General features: G+C 40.6%; 1 protein-coding gene across 2 annotated transcripts in view; it reads left to right on the forward strand.

The window, feature by feature from the left end:
- Nucleotides 1–18,841, forward strand: part of trappc9 (trafficking protein particle complex subunit 9) — a 243,905-nt gene that overhangs the window by 9,033 nt on the left and 216,031 nt on the right. For both annotated transcript variants that reach the window (XM_080017647.1, XM_080017648.1), the window contains 5 exons: nt 121–246; nt 3,127–3,343; nt 7,814–7,957; nt 13,040–13,166; nt 15,050–15,195. In XM_080017647.1, coding sequence (XP_079873773.1) covers nt 121–246; nt 3,127–3,343; nt 7,814–7,957; nt 13,040–13,166; nt 15,050–15,195 — 760 coding nt within the window. The remainder of the gene's footprint in view (nt 1–120; nt 247–3,126; nt 3,344–7,813; nt 7,958–13,039; nt 13,167–15,049; nt 15,196–18,841) is intronic.

Below are 18,841 nucleotides of genomic sequence, written 5' to 3' on the forward strand. Positions count from 1 at the left end.
GCTGGATGCAACATGCAATAAACGACCAATTTGATTACAAGGGCAATACTTAGCTTCAGGGTAAGCCCTTATTGGTTATTCATTTATTTAATTTTCTCTTCCTCCTCGTCTCCCCGGCAGTACAAGAACGCTGGCGTGATAGAGCTGGAGGCCTGTGTGAAGGCGGTCAGGGTGCTGGCCATTCAGAAGAGAGCCATGGAGGCCTCCGAGTTCCTACAAAATGCTGTCTACATCAACTTGGGACAGGTACTCAAGCTCATCGGAATATCCAGAAAAAAGTATTTTATTCAAGTACTTAGCTCTTATGTTTAGTCTCTGAATTATCAACTCAACTGAACTTTACACCAATCAGCCACAGCATTTAAACCACCACTAATAACCATTAATATTGTGTAGCGCCCCCTCGTGCCGCTGAAACAGCTCTGACCTGTCGAGTCATGGACTCCACAAGACGTCTGAGGTGTTGTATCTGGCACCAAGACGTTAGCAGTGGATCCTTTAAAGGGGACCTATTATGCAAAACTCACTTTTTCAGTGCTTGTGCAGATAGGTTTGGGTTTCTGATGGGCCTAAGACACAAATTGTGAAATAAGACAACCCAGCCAGTTTTTTGTGAGCTGTCTGTTTCAGAAAACATGTCCTAAACATGTCCTCAGTACTACGTAGCATTGAGACACATTCTAATTAGAACCGCCCCCCGTCTGTGTAACTCCACCCATGTCTGGAGCGCGACTTGGCCCGCTAGCATCAAAAGAGCTAATCATGGGAAGTGCTCTGTTGGCTGCAGAGAACACCACAAATATTTTAAAAGAAAGAGGAATTAATACCAACTGTCCGTGACAAAACTGCAGACGATGGAAATGTAAGCATTTGAAAAGCAATTGTGCAGTGTGTTTTTATGTGTGTTCACGTTAGGTTACTGTAGGCTGCGGCACGCGATCTGCTCCGCATTTCTCCAAACAAAACCGTAGATGTATTTATTTCATTTTATTTTCTGACGTTTCCGTAATTGAATGAAACAAAAATGCCCCAAGCCCAGACGTTTCTCGCCGTGCTCTAAGTTTTGTGCTGCTCTAGACACCACTGTGTGTTTGTGTGTGTGTGTGTGTGTGTGCCCACTGACTGTACTGTAGGCTGCGGTGTGGGATCTGCTCCACTTTTCTCCAAACAAAGTTTGAGATGTATTTATTTTATTTCATTTTCCGAAATTTCCGTCTCAGAATGAAACAAAAAAAGCCCCAAGTGCCGCTGTATCCCGCGCTGCTCCAAGCTACAGTATATGCTGGTCCCGACCCTGCGGTGAAAGTTGGAATAAACGAACCAGTTTTCAGACAGGATGGATTGTTGCATGATAGAATGGCTTGAACGCATCATCTGAGTGTTATTTTCAGCAAAAAACTATAAGAACATGTGTTGGGGACCTCAGAGACCATATATTAACTTGGTGAAAAGGAGCATAAAAGATCCACTTTAAGTCCTGTAAGTTGCAAATTGGTGCCCGGTTGTTCCAGTTGTTCCCTAATCCCAGCCATTCACTTGATGTAGAAGAAACTGTGATTCAGAGCAGGCCACCTTCTTCCATTGCTTCCATGCTCCATGGCAAGGGCACCCTGACCGGTCTGTGGCTTACGCAGCCCCATACGCAGCAAGCTATGATGCACTGTGTGGCTTTGACACCTTTCTGTCATAGCCAGCATGAACTTTTTCAGCAATTTGTGCTGCTGTAGCTCTTCTATGGGATCGGACCAGACGGGCCAGCCTTTGCTCCCCACGTGCATCAATGAGTCCATGGGCGCTCATGACCCTGTTGCTGGTTCAATGGTTGCCATTCTTTGGACCACTTTTGGAAGGTACTAACCACTGCATACCATGAACACCCCGCAAGACCTGTCGTTTTGGAGATGCTCTGACCCAGTCTTCTCTCCATCACAATTTGGTCCTTGTCAAAGTCACTCAGATCCTTACACTTGTCCATTGTTCCTGCTTCAAACACATCAACTTCAAGAACTGACTATTCACTTACTGCCTTATACATCCCATCTCTTGGCAGATGCCATTGAAGCAAGGTAAGCAATGTTATTCCTGTCATCTGTCAGTGGTTTTAATGTTGTGGCTGATCGGTACATTTCATAGCACCTTTCATAGTTACATGCAGCCCAAAGTGCTTCACATCCCAAAATTAAAACAACACAGACAAATTACAATTCTACCCAGTGGAATGAATTCAATGTGCTTTTCTCACACAATTCATACCATTTTTACACCAAAATTAGTGGGTATCCGGGTAAACCCACTCATTTAGGCGATTGACGCCTTTCCCACTGCCAGGAAAAAAAATGTGGTCGTCCTTTTTCTGGTGTGTCACGTTCGATGCCACGAACACGTCCGAAAAGGGTTGTGTCATGGTTCCATTGTGATTGGGAACAAAACAGTAGAGGAGACAGCAACTTAAACAAACCACGACATAAAACTTATGTCGAGCACAAAAAAAAGTATTTTGAGCCGTTCAGAAGAATGGGATCGTTCGTGAACGACACAACAGTACAGTAGAAGCAGTGTGGAGTATGTTTATGAGTGTACTGAAAGTTCATCAAATAAATTTTTCTTCTGTCCAAATGTTGAGGAAGACATAATGTGTAATGAAATGCTGGGAGCAATACCGTTAAATACATTTCTGTTAGGGCTGCCCCCTGAAAGTCGACAAGTCTAATCATCAGTCAGAAACCTGTCAGTAGGCAAAAAAAGGAGTGCACAATTACAATAATAACAATAATAATGATAACAACAGCTAATAAGCCATTTATTTGCTAAAAAGCTCCGTTATTATTATTTTTGGCAGCCAGGTGGAAAAACACCCAAGTCTTGTCAAGTCAAGTCTTGGTCACCAGCTGTAGGATCAGATAGTGTAAACACCCTTGTCTTGTCCACTCTGTCTGCAAGGCAAAAAAAATGTAAGAAAAAGGATTGTGTAGTGTGAACAGCACAGCAACGTTAGGACTATGAAAGTTGTTGTCTGTGGGCACCTTTACACTACTTGGGTATCAACATTTGTCATTGAAAAGTATAACATATTGATACTCTAACCAAATCAAACCTCTCACAGACCTATCTCGCCTATTCCCCCAGCTGTCAGAAGAAGAGAAGATCCAGCGCTACAGCATACTGTCGGAGCTGTACGACCTGATCGGCTTCCACCGCAAGTCTGCCTTCTTCAAGCGTGTGGCAGCCATGCAGTGCGTGGCCCCCACCATCCCTGACCCTGGCTGGAGGGCCTGCTACAAGCTGCTCCTGGAGACGTTGCCCGGCTACAGCCTCTCCCTGGACCCCAAGGACTTTAGCAAAGGTAGGCCCTTCTCTCTCTCTCTAACTCTTTCGATGCTTCCTCAGGTCAATTAGACATTAAACCTACTTCTTCACCAAAGAATGCTGTGGCAGTTCTGCCTGCCACACGCCACCCAAGTGGCGTTTTCATGGCCCTCCGAACCCAGAGACAGAGAAGACGATGGATTGTAGACACTAGTTTATTATAGAGAGGAGGCTAGGTGGATTTAGGCAAGCTTAATAATGAGCCAGGAGCAGATCGAACATGTCATGACAGGGCTCCTTTTCTGAGTGTGTGTGTGTGAGGATAAGGGTTTTTACCTGTTGCTCCTTAGCCCAACCACTGAGAAACATGTATGCAGTATCACCTTGGTCCGGGTCAGGTGTGGCTGCTCAAACCATCCCATCCCCACTCCACAAATGCCTTTAGCAATAGATTTTTGCTATCACTCATTGGTGAGGAGAGATGACCAAGACGAAGCAAAACAGAATAGAAAAATCCATCAAAATTGTCTTGTACTCAAGTTCAGTTAATTTGTTTGCAGTGTATCTTATGGAATACGGTTTTCTGATGCGCTTAAGACTACATTTACTCTTTGGCAAATATTGTCACTTCTGGTGGCAAAATTTCACATCCCACAATTAGACATTGGTACTTTTTTCTTTACATATCATAGAAGTTGCTTTCCCTTCATTCTACATAGATACATATTACTGATGTAAAAGTGAACTCCAGTGTTTTTCCGTCGTTTTTTTCACGTCATGTTTGACTATGGTACTCCCTGCTGCAATACATAGATTCCATAGTCACTGCCATAGAAATTTTACAAATAACTGATTTGGGAAAAAAGTTAATTTTTTTAATATATATATATATATATATATATATATATATATATATATATATATATATATATATATATATATATATATATATAAAATGTAAAACCACTCATAGTTAAATAAAACTATTGCTTCACTACAATAGCTAGTAGCCTGGCATTGTAATTCCTTTATCACTTGTATCACCCATCACACATTTATTTACCAACTGCATCCCATTTTCCATTTGGAGAAAAATGATGGTGGAAAAGGGCAAATAAAATTGTTTGGAGGTGGCCCCTTAAGAAGGGGTTTGTGATCACATCACATGCTGCTTACTTCCTGTCAAAACGCCTGATGAATAAATTGAGGGGAAATATTATTCAAACAATAGGTCTGTTTTTCATTCCCAAACCAAAGAAACTAAAGACATCCCCTCTCTTGACCTCAAGCCCTGCCATCTTCTCAAGAGCTCTTCTTGTGACGGTTTTGTGCATTCAGGCCACCACTTTCTTCTAAAAGAGAAATCATTCAGACCTGATCCTGGCTGTAATTTGAGACTCTCTGGAAAAGTCCTCATGATATGCTACCAAATCCCCCCACAAAACGCAAGGTCATCCCAAGATTTTTTTTTTCCTATTCTTGGGAGGCCTATTACACATAGAGGCCTATTACACATAGAAATGTTTCTAGTTAAAAATGGACCCCAATTCAATTCCTGCAAAATGCTGGCCTAGCACTGGCTGTCATACGCCAACCAGGCAGCATTGTATTTGAGTTTTTGGGGTGACATTTTGGAGCAACATTTCTAGCACAGCAAACACTTGAGTGTTGGAGAATACAAGCGTGCGTTAAAGCGGTTCACTTGACGCTTCCTCATTTGTTGCCAAACCCATCTTAAACTTAATGCGGGGGGCTCCGCTCATAAATCGTAATCGGCGTACGTAAGTACTCCAAATAACACTCTCCTACAGAGGTTTGTGTGGCCCAGACGGGAGTTTGCAGCAGAACCGACGAGAAAAGCTTGGTGTGAAAATAGAGAAGTGGCCCCAACAGAACTTTCCTCCTCACACTTTCTCCCCCAACACGGGATGTTTCAGCTTGCGCACTATTCAACCCTTGATAACGAGATGAGGGAGGGAGTTGTACGATGAGCCATATCACCTCTCTTTTCAAAATACTCGATTTCCTCACTCCCAGAAGTATAGTGCGGGAGAAGCAGTTCTGTGTGGCAGGACAATTGCTCGGGGGGTGGCACCGCTGTCATTATCTTGGCGGAGTGCTAATTGGATTGCCAGACACCTCCAATCCTGGCTTGAAAATACCACAGAAGTCATTTGTTCTTTTTTTCCCTGTAGGAGAGAGAGAACGACATCCACAGGAAAGAAAGGGGGGGGGGGGAGCCACAGTGTCCTCTGGATTACTGTCGTCCAGATAAGCGCTGTTTTATATGCTTGGAAATCTCTAGGAGACAGGTAGAACCGGGCTATTTTTAGGCTGCTTTGTGGGTGCAGTTTCACAAAATGGAAGAAATGGCTTACGCAGGATTTGCATTTCCAGGTTTTCACTACACCTCACTACAGAGGAAGTCATCACGAATGCGTCTGAAGTGTGGAAAAGAACGGGAGCCATGAGTTGAGTTCATTGGAATTGGTGTATCACCAGTACACCAATACCAATATCAACCATAACCATGGATGTGCGCCACCCGCTCGTAATCCATAACAACACAGAGATTAATGTTTTCACAGACAAGTGAAACCTAAGGCTTCTCGTCTTCTGTTTACGGAAGTGACGTCAGCTTTTCTTCTTTGCGGGTTACGCCACCTACATAATAATGTATCCAGGTGTGTGTAAAACTATTAATATTTAAAGGTTGTACTCTATCAAAACACTTTCACATTGTGACTTCACATCACATGGAATATGGAGGAATTAGCTCCACCTGGACGGTTGCTTTAAAGGAAATGATCAATCGGCGTTACCGCTGTTCAGTGTCTCGGTAAGTGAACTGCATTTCCCCATGTAATCTAACGGGTATATTTAACTTGACGTTTTAACATTTATCTACTATTTATAAATCAAACTCGGTTTTGAAAATACGTTGAGAGATAAAAAAAAAAAAAATCACAAAGGAACACAAATCTTAAAATAATACTTTTTAACTTATGTGGCGGCTCGTTGAGATTTTAGAAACACGCGACAATTCGGGTTTCGCTGCAGTGGTTCACGTTTTCATGTGCATGCTATGTACATACACAGAAGTAGTTAAAACATCCAAGGTTGGCTTCAAACTTGTGCCATCTCATGATTGTGTCAAGTGTTGCATGGTATCAACTAGTCCCGTCAAGTAATCCGACCGCGGTTACTTATTGGGATTACTTATTGTTGTTGCTAAAAGGTTCTTAATTTTCCAGTGGCTTTTAAAAAAAATACTACCAATGAAGAAAGAGTCATATGACTTCCTTTGATAATATGTATTCTGCATGTCACAGCAAGTGGAAATATTTTAGGACTGCTTTTTCTCAGGGTTAGGGTAAGGTTACCCTAACCCTGAGCACCAAATACAATTAGCACTTTATAAACAAGATTGGAAACTAGTTTAATTTCCAAACTGTTTCCCAATTTCTTATGTTCGAGGTGCACTCTGTCCATCTGTGCTGTCTGAACACTAGCCACCAACCTTATTGCAGCTGTCACTGTGTCTGTTAATGTTTATAAATCTGCAGTTCTGTATGAGGTTTTTTAATGCAACAAAATGGAAACACAAATATATCTTTTAGTCCACAAATAAATACAACTAGCCACAAATGTGTTATTATATCAACAAACAGATAATGTATTACTTCTGTTGTGTAAACCATTGTGCAAATACATGACATGTTACACAATGTTGTAGCATCATTTAAATGTCATCATTGCTTATAACTTTTCTCTGTTTTAAAATATTTTTTTTATGCTTCTGTGCATTCCTGTCCCCCTGCATTACCACCTGCGTGTGCCTTAGCATTTATGCATTTCACATTGGTTGAGTCACGTGTGGATCGCTTTGCCTTGCTGTGGATTTTTCCTCATAGTGTATATATTATTCCTACACAAATAAAATGATTTCATTATTTTGTAAACAGTTTCCCGGACATTAAGGTAAAAAAGATGAAAGATACAGATTGTTTATTTTACTTGATAACTTAAAAAAGCAGCTTTGAAAATTGTGCTCCCACAAAAGGTGATCGGTATGTGATATAAATTAATCAAATAATCGTTCACTCCCAAGAGTAAAACGATATTAAGTAATATTACAGTATTATTACATTTGAGCGGCTTTGTCAAAGATGTCAGTCATTATGCCTGTGAAATTGAATAACATGCAATTGTAACTGCTTAGTTTAGCCTTTTTTCCACATCAGAACAAAAACACGCAAGAATGTTTAAGTGTCTGTCATTGATGTGCATATACAACGGATTTGATTCATTAAATTGGTGTATGAAGGTTAAGATAATATTAATAAATGAAAGTAGTTTTGTAGAAATATAACTATGATTTTAAATATATTCCCTATACCCATAGTGTCCAAGTTATGGTCAGGCGCGGTCAGTGCTATACAGGTATCCTAGCGGGACCTGTAGAGTCTGGGGAATTGAAATTACATTTTCTACTTTGTTCCTCCAGGCACCCACCGCGGGTGGGCCGCTGTCCAGATGCGTCTCCTCCACGAGCTAGTATACGCCTCGCGCCGCATGGGCAACCCGGGCCTCTCCGTGCGCCACCTCTCCTTCCTGCTACAAACCATGCTAGACTTCCTGTCCGATCAAGGTTGGTATAGGTTGCTGTCAGAAACGTCTGAAAGTTAATAATTATTTTTCTTGTTTACATTTTGCCAGGAAACTGGTAGAGGAATCTTTATTTTATACTTGCAGCTATGTGTAAAAAAATACAAAAATGTGGTTAGATACTTTTGATACCGACTCCAAAACAACTTATTTTTCTTGACCAATTGTCCTTTTTTAATACCTGAAATAGGGAAAATCATCTATAGATTGAAAATATATTTCTCCACCCAGCTTTTGAAAAACCTCTCTAAATAAAAGTGAGATGACATGCCACATTTAATATTGTACACAAAACAAACTTTTATGTCTTATTCACATGGTAGCTATATGCGGTTGACTGCAAACCAGGTTTTCATAGTTTTTCAACAAGATAGCTACTGATGGCTACCCTCAACTCTGCCGACATGTGAATACCACATTCGTTCAGACATTCCATTTTAAAGAAATCAGCTTCTGCCTTTTCAAATGCAATTAACAAACAGAAATTACAGCACATTAAAGTGACTTTGACATAAATAGAGACAAATCAGATAATGTGAGCTATCATCAGGAAAATGCTCAGGGGCAATGTCAAATATACTTGCTGACCAGTAAATGGGTTAAAACTTGATTTTATGCTGGCAAGGTGCTTTAATAAGTAGTATTAGTTGTCTAAGGTTCGTACAAAACTACAGTATCAGTTGACAGTTGATATAAGGCCAGATTGTAATACTGATATTAAGCTGATATTGTGTTTAGTATTACACAAACTATATTTTTAGAGTAGACTGTAAGTCATTACTGGCAGCTACCAATTTGCTCTAGCCACCCCTGAAATCACCTCGACAGTGTTCGCATGGCCATTTTGTTACCCATTCCAAATGTACATTGCCTTTTTTTTTTTTTTTTTTTCTATCAAAATGTGAATAATTCCATCAGCTTTTGCTCTTGCCAATGAAGAGATAAACCACTTAGCTACTGAACTTTGGTATCCAACGACTCAAAATGTTTCGGTATTGATGAAATTAGTTTGATACCTACTCTAAATATTTTGAGCGCCACTCCTTCCTTGCTGCGTGTGTGCCAACGAGCTCTGTCCAGAAATCATCAGGACCCAGGAGATTCTTTTTTTTTTACCCAAGGAGTCTGACAGTCCACTGGCCACACAATAGGGGCCAGTCTAATCCCCCTTTGGCTACAGAGCATGAGTAATGGAGAGAGAGGGAGAGGTAAGAACAGAGCACAGGGAGCCAACAGTATGAAATATTCAACACCTTCAGCCAAGATACTGCCGGGCTGCAGTGCTCCTAGCAAGCTTCTATTACCAGGCTTCTCAAAGCTCTCTCCGGTGAAGCAACATGAGTAACTCAAGCAAATGTAGAACCTTCCAGATTCTTAAGTGGAGAGGATACCAAGCTATTTTCTTGATTGAGGTGTGGCTGTTGTCTTTCCATGCATATGGAATAAACAATGGACAAAATACATAATACAAAAGATTTGACATCAGCCGAGCTGAACACTCATAATAGACTTACTAACTACAAAACATCACCTCCCCATAACCTTTGCAGAAATCTCCCCGAATTTGTAAATCGCTAAATGGTTGAGAGCCGTGTGTAATGGTCCGTAGACACGGCTCTTCCTGTAGAAACTCAGTTTGGTTGCCCTCTCTGACTGCCTCATCATCTTAACTTTGAGTTAAGAGAGTTAAGAGGATTTGAGTTACTGGATGAACTTTTGACAATTTCTTTAATTTGGTAAATCTGATTTGAGGTTGTCCATGTAAAATTTCCACCTTCATTTCTCAATTTCAAAATGAGCACATCTAAGAAATACAGACCAAGCAATTTTTACAAGTTAATTCAATGACATAAATTTTCAGTTGCCTAGTTGTGCCTTTAGGTGGAGCACCTGTGTGAAACATAACTCTCAAACATGCATAAGTCTTAGAATCTAATATAATATATATATCTACTGTATAAATTAAGAACCTAGACAAAAAAAATAAAATAAAAAATTATCGATATATATACAGTGGGGCAAAAAAGTATTTAGTCAGCCAGCCGACAAAATGAGAAAAAAAAATTATTTGCAAATTATGGTGGAAAATAAGTATTTGGTCAATAACAAAAGTTCATCTCAATACTTTGTTATATACCCTTTGTTTGCAATGACAGAGGTCAAACGTTTTCTGTAAGTCTTCACAAGGTTTTCACACACTGTTGCTGGTATTCTGGCCCATTCCTCCATGCAGATCTCCTCTAGAGCAGTGATGTTTTGGGGCTGTCGCTGGGCAACACAGACTTTCAACTCCCTCCAAAGATTTTCTATGGGGTTGAGATCTGGGGACTGGCTAGGCCACTCCAGGACCTTGAAATGCTTCTTACGAAGCCACTCCTTCGTTGCCCGGGCGGTGTGTTTGGGATCATTGTCATGCTGAGAGACCCAGCCACGTTTCATCTTCAATGCCCTTGCGGATGGAAGGAGGTTTTCACTCAAAATCTCATGATACATGGCCCCATTCATTCTTTCCTTTACACGGATCAGTCGTCCTGGTCCCTTTGCAGAAAAACAGCCCCAAAGCATGATGTTTCCACCCCCATGCTTCACAGTAGGTTTGGAGTTCTTTGGATGCAACTCAGCTTTCTTTCTCCTCCAAACACGACAAGTTGAGTTTTTACCAAAAAGTTATATTTTGGTTTCATCTGACCATATGACTCACAATCCTCTTCTGATTCCTCCAAATGCTCTCTAGCAAACTTCAGACGGGCCTGGACATGTACTGGCTTAAGCAGGGGGACACGTCTGGCAGTGCAGGATTTGAGTCCCTGGCGGCGTAGTGTGTTACTGATGGTAGCCTTTGTTACTTTGGTCCCAGCTCTCTGCAGGTCATTCACTAGGTCCCCCCGTGTGGTTCTGGGATGTTTGCTCACCGTTCTTGTGATCATTTTGACCCCACGGGGTGAGATCTTGCGTGGAGCCCCAGATCGAGGGAGATTATCAGTGGTCTTGTATATCTTCCATTTTCTAATAATTGCTCCCACAGTTGATTTCTTCACAACAAGCTGCTTACCTATTGCAGATTCAGTCTTCCCAGCCTGGTGCAGGTTTACAATTTTGTTTCTGGTGTCCTTTGACAGCTCTTTGGTCTTGGCCATAGTGGAGTTTGGAGTGTGACTGTGTGAGGTTGTGGACAGGTGTCTTTTATACTGATAACGAGTTCAAACAGGTGCCATTAATACAGGTAACAAGTGGAGGACAGAGGAGCCTCTTTAAGAAAAAGTTACAGGTCTGTGAAAGCCAGAAATCTTGCTTGTTTGTAGGTGACCAAATACTTATTTTACCGAGGTATTTACCAATTAATTCATTAAAAATCCTACAATGTGATTTCCTGGATTCTTTCCCCCCGTTCTGTCTCTCATAGTCGAAGTGTACCTATGATGAAAAATACAGGCCTCTCTCATCTTTTTAAGTGGGATAACTTGCACAATTGGTGGCTGACTAAATACTTTTTTGCCCCGCTGTAAACTGTATATAAACATGTATATTAACAAACAATACACATTTATTTACTTGTATTGATGATGAGTTAAAATGACTCTTGGCCTACATGAACTATTTCGAACCATACCTTTGCGCCTGTCTGTGCGTGTGATTTTCTGTCTCTTTGAACCATCGGCTACTAACCGATAACATGTAAAATATTCATAAAACGGTTAAAACACCTGTCCTTGTACCATGAAGAGTTTTCATATCCAAACCTAATTTAAATCTCTCGCTACTCTTGCCATACTACTTTCCTTTTCAGTCTGTGTCCTATTATCTGTGGTGGTGCACACGAGCCGTTTGAAGTTCCAGGTTAACCTTTTCCCACTAGTCTCTTTATGATGATGTTTGCAATATATATATACACACACACACACACACACACACACACAGAAAGAAATATACACACAGAAAAGAAATACACAGCAAATACATACGTTACACTACATTTCCCTTGTCTGCAGTTTTGTCACGAACAGTTGGTAATGATTCTTCTTTCTTTTAAAAGATGTGTGGTGGTTTCTGCAGCCAACAGAGCACTTCCCATGATTAGCTCTTAGCTTTGATGCTAGCAGGTCCGGTCGCGCTCCAGGCGTGGGTGGAGTTACTCAGGTGGAGGGCGGTTCCAATTCTGCTGAAGTGATGTATATTACTGGGATGATGTATATTAGAGCAGCAAACCTGAACATCTTGTTTTAGGTCATGTTTTCTGAAACAGACAGCTCACAAAAAACTGACTGGGTTATCTTTTTTCACAGTTTGTGTGTTAGTAGGCCCATCAGAGACAGGAGAGGAAAACACTGTTGCTAGAGTGGCCTGCGCCTGGTACTTTAGGAATGACCTTAGATCATTTCTGACTTATGGATGACAATAAAGTTTTGCTGAACAGAGCTCGCACTCCATTTGCAATACCTCTCTCTATCGCTCTTTTGTTCAATTAGTAACGTTAAGACACTTCAGGTTCTCTGATATGCAAGCTGAAAGGGAAGGTAGGAAACTACAGCCAGCCTAACCAGAAGGAAGATTCAGCAAAGGAATGTAAGATTATCATTTGCTCAGATGGGTACTGTCATGTTCACTACATTTTTCGGCTCAAACAGTTTTGAACAAACCTTGGGAATTGGCGATTTTTTTTTTCTCACTTCTTTTTACACAGCCTCGTCTGCTTTTATCTCTCATAAGATGCCTTTCACTGACTCTCTGACTGTCTTGAGTTGCTCTGTCAGAATTGGTTGTTGGTTGTTGTCCTCCTCCTTGGAAAACCTTATGGTGTGTGTGTGTGTGTGTGTGTGTGTGTGTGTGTGTGTGTGTGTGTGTGTGTTTTCTTATTTCAGAGAACATCAATAGTATTTCTGCATTCTTGACTGTGTGTTCCTGTCTCAGACTAATAGTGTGTTATGCTGCGGTTGTCTGGTCAGGGATCAGGCTCTGGGGAAGAGAAATGAGTGTATTTCTCCCAGTCAGATCTGCTTCATGGATGCAGTGAACCGCTTGTACCCCCGCTTTACCTTTCATACCCTGTCATTCTGGTTGTCCATAGAGAAGAAAGAGGTGACCCAGAGTCTGGAGAACTACACCTCCAAGTGTCCAGGTGGAATGGAGGTCATCACCCTCCCGGATGGTCTCAAACTCCCCCCGGTGCCATTCACAAAGCTCCCCATAGTCAGGTAAGTTTGGATAGACTGGAGTTGACTGACTGACAACAGCTGAGCTACATTCACACTCCAGCACAGAGTCCCAAGAGTTGTTACAGTTCTTGAGTATGTTTTTACCTGTAAAAGTACTGTATTGAGTATACTTCAAATTTGCTTCTTATACTTGAGTTTATTAACTACTGTATAAGTTAAGTTCTATACTTTGTTAGTTTCATTTATTTTTCTTACTCCGTTTAGTTATTCACTATGGGAAATACCTTGGGTTGGACCAACTATGGTAGCACCAATGACATGTTGTCTGTCAGTGACAGACAGGTTGAACTATGACAGGACACTGTCGCCTTATATTATCACAGACGACCGTCCAGCCTACTCATTCCCCCCTGGGAAACTATTATAAAATCTCTCAGTGCATCTGGACTAGTTTGTTGGGTACTTGCACATGTTTACCTGTAATAGGTAATCTTTGCCAAAAGCAGTACTGACGTAAGTGTATGACTTGTGTATGATTTAACTGCTCTCCCAAAGCTCAACCTTAAGCACAAGAAAAAAAAAAAAAGAAGCAAACTCAACATTATTATTTGAGTACTTATATACTGCTACTTATATTCTCTTGTTTGAGTATTTCCAGTAGCTCTTCCACTTCTGCTCACTCACGACACAAAGATTTTGATTTACAGTGCAACGGTATAATGATATGTGGTACAGAATCTGATCCCATGTCTTGTGGAACAAAGTGGACTTTTTTTTGAATGCCCATAACAATGTCTCACTGTAGTTCAGAGGAAAACTGTAGGTGCTGCTTATACTGTACTGCCATTAACATGCAACTAACTACATCGTATTTACACTTATTACTAAAAAATTGGTGTTCAATTGCTTAGCTCTCCTGGTAAAAAAATATGTTTACAGAGGGAAAGCTAATAACCTCTGCTTGTCCGTCAGGCTGCTTGGTGCCTGCCTTTTGTGTGTATGTATGACAGGTTGAACAGAAAGTATGAATTATTAAGTGCTTCGAGTGGCCTCAGTGGCTAGACGGCCACTATATAAATGCAATCCAAGATTCAAGACGTTTATTTGTCACATACATATACATAATTTCATGCATATATGCAGTGAAATGTCAACGCAATGCACCCGGTGATAAAACACAATATGTCCACAATATGTCCAATATGTCCATATCCGTTTAACGCTATTACCATTTTGGATGTTTTGGAGGGCTTCTTCACATGCAGGCCATAAGGATGAGACTGGCTCACAATATGAACCAGTAATAATAATATAACAATAATATAACTAGCAACAATTAACAACCAGGTTTCAGTTTAAATTCTGCACTCAACAACTGTTAATAGGGCAGTGTTGTAATTGTTTAGTTTGGTCGGCAGGGCTTTCTGAAATAACAATACTGAACCTATCAAATACTGTCATAAGAGTAACACTTCTATACCCATAAACAGATTAGCTTGGAGGCTATAAATTGTTTACGCAGTGTATATATACATATCTGTAATATATATATATTTTTTTAATAAATAAATATATATATATATATATAAAGGGGAATAGGGGGAATTCTTGGAGCCTTGGATTCAATCCAGAGTAAATGAGGAAACCAAAATGCACCTGCCTCTCTCTCTCGCACCTTCTCTGCGACTCCATGTTGACGGAGGGGAGATGGATGGTTTCCTCCTCTGGTGATAAATGGTCTCTCTTGAGCCACCTTCCCCTTAAGAACACAGGAACGGCACTGAGATGAAGCAAAGTTTCAGACATCAACAGGTTGCTCTCAGAAAAATCTACATTCTGTAATGTGACGTCCACCCCTCCTGGGTCTTGTCTGATATGCTTTCTAACCCCCCCCCCCCCCCCCAAACAAAAAAAAAAAATAGATCTGTGAAGCTGCTCGATCTGCCGGCCATCCTGCGGCCTCACAAGGTGAAAGGCCTGCTGGGACAGAACATGTCGACCGCCAGCCCCTTCATTTACTCGCCCATCATCATGCACAACAGAGGAGAGGAGCGCTGCAAGAAGATAGGTGAGTGTTAAGAGTCCCAGTGAATTGACTGGGACTTAGGCAACATTCATCCCAGTGTGGATGATAAGTTTCAAAATGCAAGTCACACATTACCTTAGCGTTTTATGTTTCACCAGCCAAATATCTGTGTTTCCCTTGGCTCAATATGTTCTGCTCAATCATCTGAGCAAAGAGATATTCCTAGCACACATTGGAGTGTCCGTACAACAGCATTCATGTCCCCACCATTGATTTATCCTTTATTGACGGCCCCATGCAGAAACGACTCGTTCAGGATATTTTTTATTTGCACCACACTTTTGTTGGATCTTGAATTTCGCTGCTTTACGATTTTTGTACTTCGACAGTTATTGGTTTTTCGTAGAAGTCTAGAAAGAGAGCAAGTGAGATTTCTACATTTCTGTCTGACTTTGGCTGCATTATCTAACAAGATGAAAGTTTGTTCGATGATGTTTCCTTTTCCCTACATTGTCTTTGATACATGATGGCTGCCATGAGATAAAGCCTCTCAAGTGTTGTTTGTGTAAATGTCTCACACACTTGGTTAATTTCTCTAGTTTGTCAATCCCCAGAGTTGCTTCGAATTAACAATGGTGTCTTTGTCCAGGTAGAAGCAAGCGAAGGGTGGGGTGGGGAACAATTTAAGATTAGTTAATTTTTCTATTTGTAGATTACTCTGCATGCAATCTATTTTTGGTCATTTTCATTTGCTAATTTCAATTGGTCTGATTAAAAGCAATATATATTTTATTTTATAAATGCCTTCTCATGAATTTTGCCACCCTGGGATGAAGATATTTGTCACTCAGGCTGATGGAAGCAATGGCAGGCCCATGTCTGTGCTGCTGAATTGAGTCACTGCCCTGTGACACTAGATTGAAAATGTTTGGCATGTGGAAAAACTACAACTGGTTTGGGTCTTGTCTGGGGAGCATCCCTGTGTTATGTGACTCCAGTCTGGGATGAAAATCATAGCCACTCTAATTTAGCTGCATATTTTAGTAGCAATAGTCCAAGCTGCAGTGTGTGTGTGTGTGTGTGTGTGTGTGTGTGTGTGTGTGTGTGTGTGTGTGTGTGTGTGTGTGTGTGTGTGTGTGTGTGTGTGTGTGTGTGTGTGTGTGTGTGTGTGTGTGTGTGTGTGTGTGTGTGTGTGTGTGTTGGTTCCCTGGCATCAGCACAGACGTGTTGCTGATGCTGAGTCAGTGGTGTCCTTCAGCACCCTCTTCAACTCCAAGGCTTTGATGCTGGAGCTTATATATTTTGTGCACGGCTAGATTTGTTTAACATAGAAATCCTGTCAGAGGTGCAATCAGTAACATTTGGCAATTGGCTAAATATTACTGATTTAAAGAGTGACGATTAAAGGAGGCCATAGAAATGATACCTTCATTTCTAAACACGGCCCCTCCTTTCTGAGGCTTCGTAGCTTTCATAGCAGAGGGAATACTGGTCATTTGGTTGTTTCATGCTTGAGTTCAAGGATATAAGCGGTGTTGTTCGTGGGTGGGGATTGAGTGAAGATCGACGAGTGTGGACTGCCTGTTTTCAGAGCTTGAAATCTCAGCAGCCATCGAGGTAACGGTGGAATGACTCATTGATAAACATTTGCAAACCCCCACTGCTATGTCATGCATTGCTCGAGACCACTGACGTCCCGTCACCCCTGAGACGATTAAATATGTATCTGCGATGAACATAAATCCTCCTCGGGATGCATTCCTGATGAATGGGGATTTTTTGTTAAACAAAAACAAAACAAAACAAAAAAACCCAGACCGTGAACAGTCACGGTTGGCTGGAGCGGAGCGTGGCTTCTCTGGCTTTGATGAGACAATACTTAAGTTCCACTGGTGATGAGTCACTCAATAAAAAGATCTGTGTAATTTTGTGACTCTTCCTTCCTTTGACTCTGTTGGTTAAATGCAGGGTGAGGGGGGAGGACCTCAGATGAACGAGAATAAGAAGAATCGGTTGGCTCTGTGTTGTGAATGGAATACTCATCAAAAATCATTTAATTCTGTCAAAGTTGATTCTTTTTCTGGAATGCAAAATTTTAATCGGCAAGATTCAATATGAATAATGTCAAATGCCTTGACCTTTTCCCCTCGCCTGAGTAATTTTTTCCAGATTGTGAGTCAGAGATGAACTCACTTGCCTATTATTTTGCTCTAGTGACTTCACAGTCTCATCATGTAATGTATTTATTCGCTACAAATCTATCTCTTGCCCCGCATGACTAAATTCCATGGTCAGAACATGCCCATGTAGCTACAGGTGGCTTGCTAATCTCAGACTGGAAGGTTTTTAACATGGAGCTAACTGCCTCATAGGTGCCTTGCATATGTTCTCCAAACAAACAGTCGCAATTCCTAAGTTCTATCATTATATTTGCAAACAAAATTTGTTAATTTAAATATCTGTGATTTTCATTGTAATCTAATTGGTCTAGCTTGATCTCATAGATCCTATTATGATGTATATAAGCAAAATAAAGTTTACATTACAGATATACATTTAATCAACATGCATGCAAATATGTATAAAAACAAATTTTATTATGAAAATGCAATTTTTTATTCCCTATTCCTTTAGATGGTGTAATTTATGCCAAGAACCACAATAAATCACTTTTTTTGAATTTAACCAATTATAATGTGGAGAAACAAGGTGGTTAAAATTGTTTGGACAGTTTCGGGACAGTGGTGAAAACATGTAGTCTGCAGCACTGATACCATAGTCAATTTGTGCAGCGAGTGAATAAAATATTACTTTTTGTACCTTAAGTCACAATCCACGATGGTATTTCTTGAAATGAATACCCTTTAACAATTCAACAGTCTATTTTTGTATAAACAAAAAAAGTTTTTTTCTCTGAATATATTCATATGTCCTTCACTGTTAGTTTACTATTGGTGCATTCTGGCTGAGAGGTTTTGAAGAGTCCACTAATGAAGTTACAGTTGCCTTTCAATTCCCTTGAATAGTCCTTCTGCACGCAGAGAGCATCTCTCCTGGGCTGCATATAAATGCAAACAGGAATTCATCACGCAGTAGCCACGCTGAGGCATGTTCTCCCATGCTGAAATCGACATTATCTGTTTCCCAGCTCTCTCAAATCCCAGGGAGCCAGTGTCCAGCATTATATAGTGTTATAAAGCGTTATATTGTAATGCATATTTGGTTTAAATCTCATCGTTTATTTTTCGCTTGCACTAAGTGGAACTCACTTTTTTGACTATGAAGGGAAGGTGTCCTCGCATTTTGCTTTTAAAGTCATTGACATTTCCGTGTGTTGTTTCCAGATTATAGATGTGAAAGGTTTGGAATTCGATTTTACTGTATTGTAACCTGCAATCGCTGAAAAAAAGTATTTTGTCATAACTTTTCAGTACAGTTATAATGACCCATATCAAAAAGAAAAACTAGCGTGGCGGCCACATAGTCTTTTTTTTTGTAGCCTTTAATTGAATAAAATAGACAGTTTCAAACACTTATGTAATTACAGTGGTAAGTGGTAAGCTGGCAAGGTTTTGTCCTACAAACTGTGACAGCAAAATCATTGCCGTTACAACATCAATCTTTACAAAAATGTAATAAAATTGTAGAAAAAACAACACATTTTAAAATTCTAATATTTCTCATAAAT

Source organism: Zeus faber, assembly GCF_960531495.2.
Source record: "Zeus faber genome assembly, chromosome: 1".
Lineage (NCBI taxonomy): Eukaryota > Metazoa > Chordata > Actinopteri > Zeiformes > Zeidae > Zeus > Zeus faber.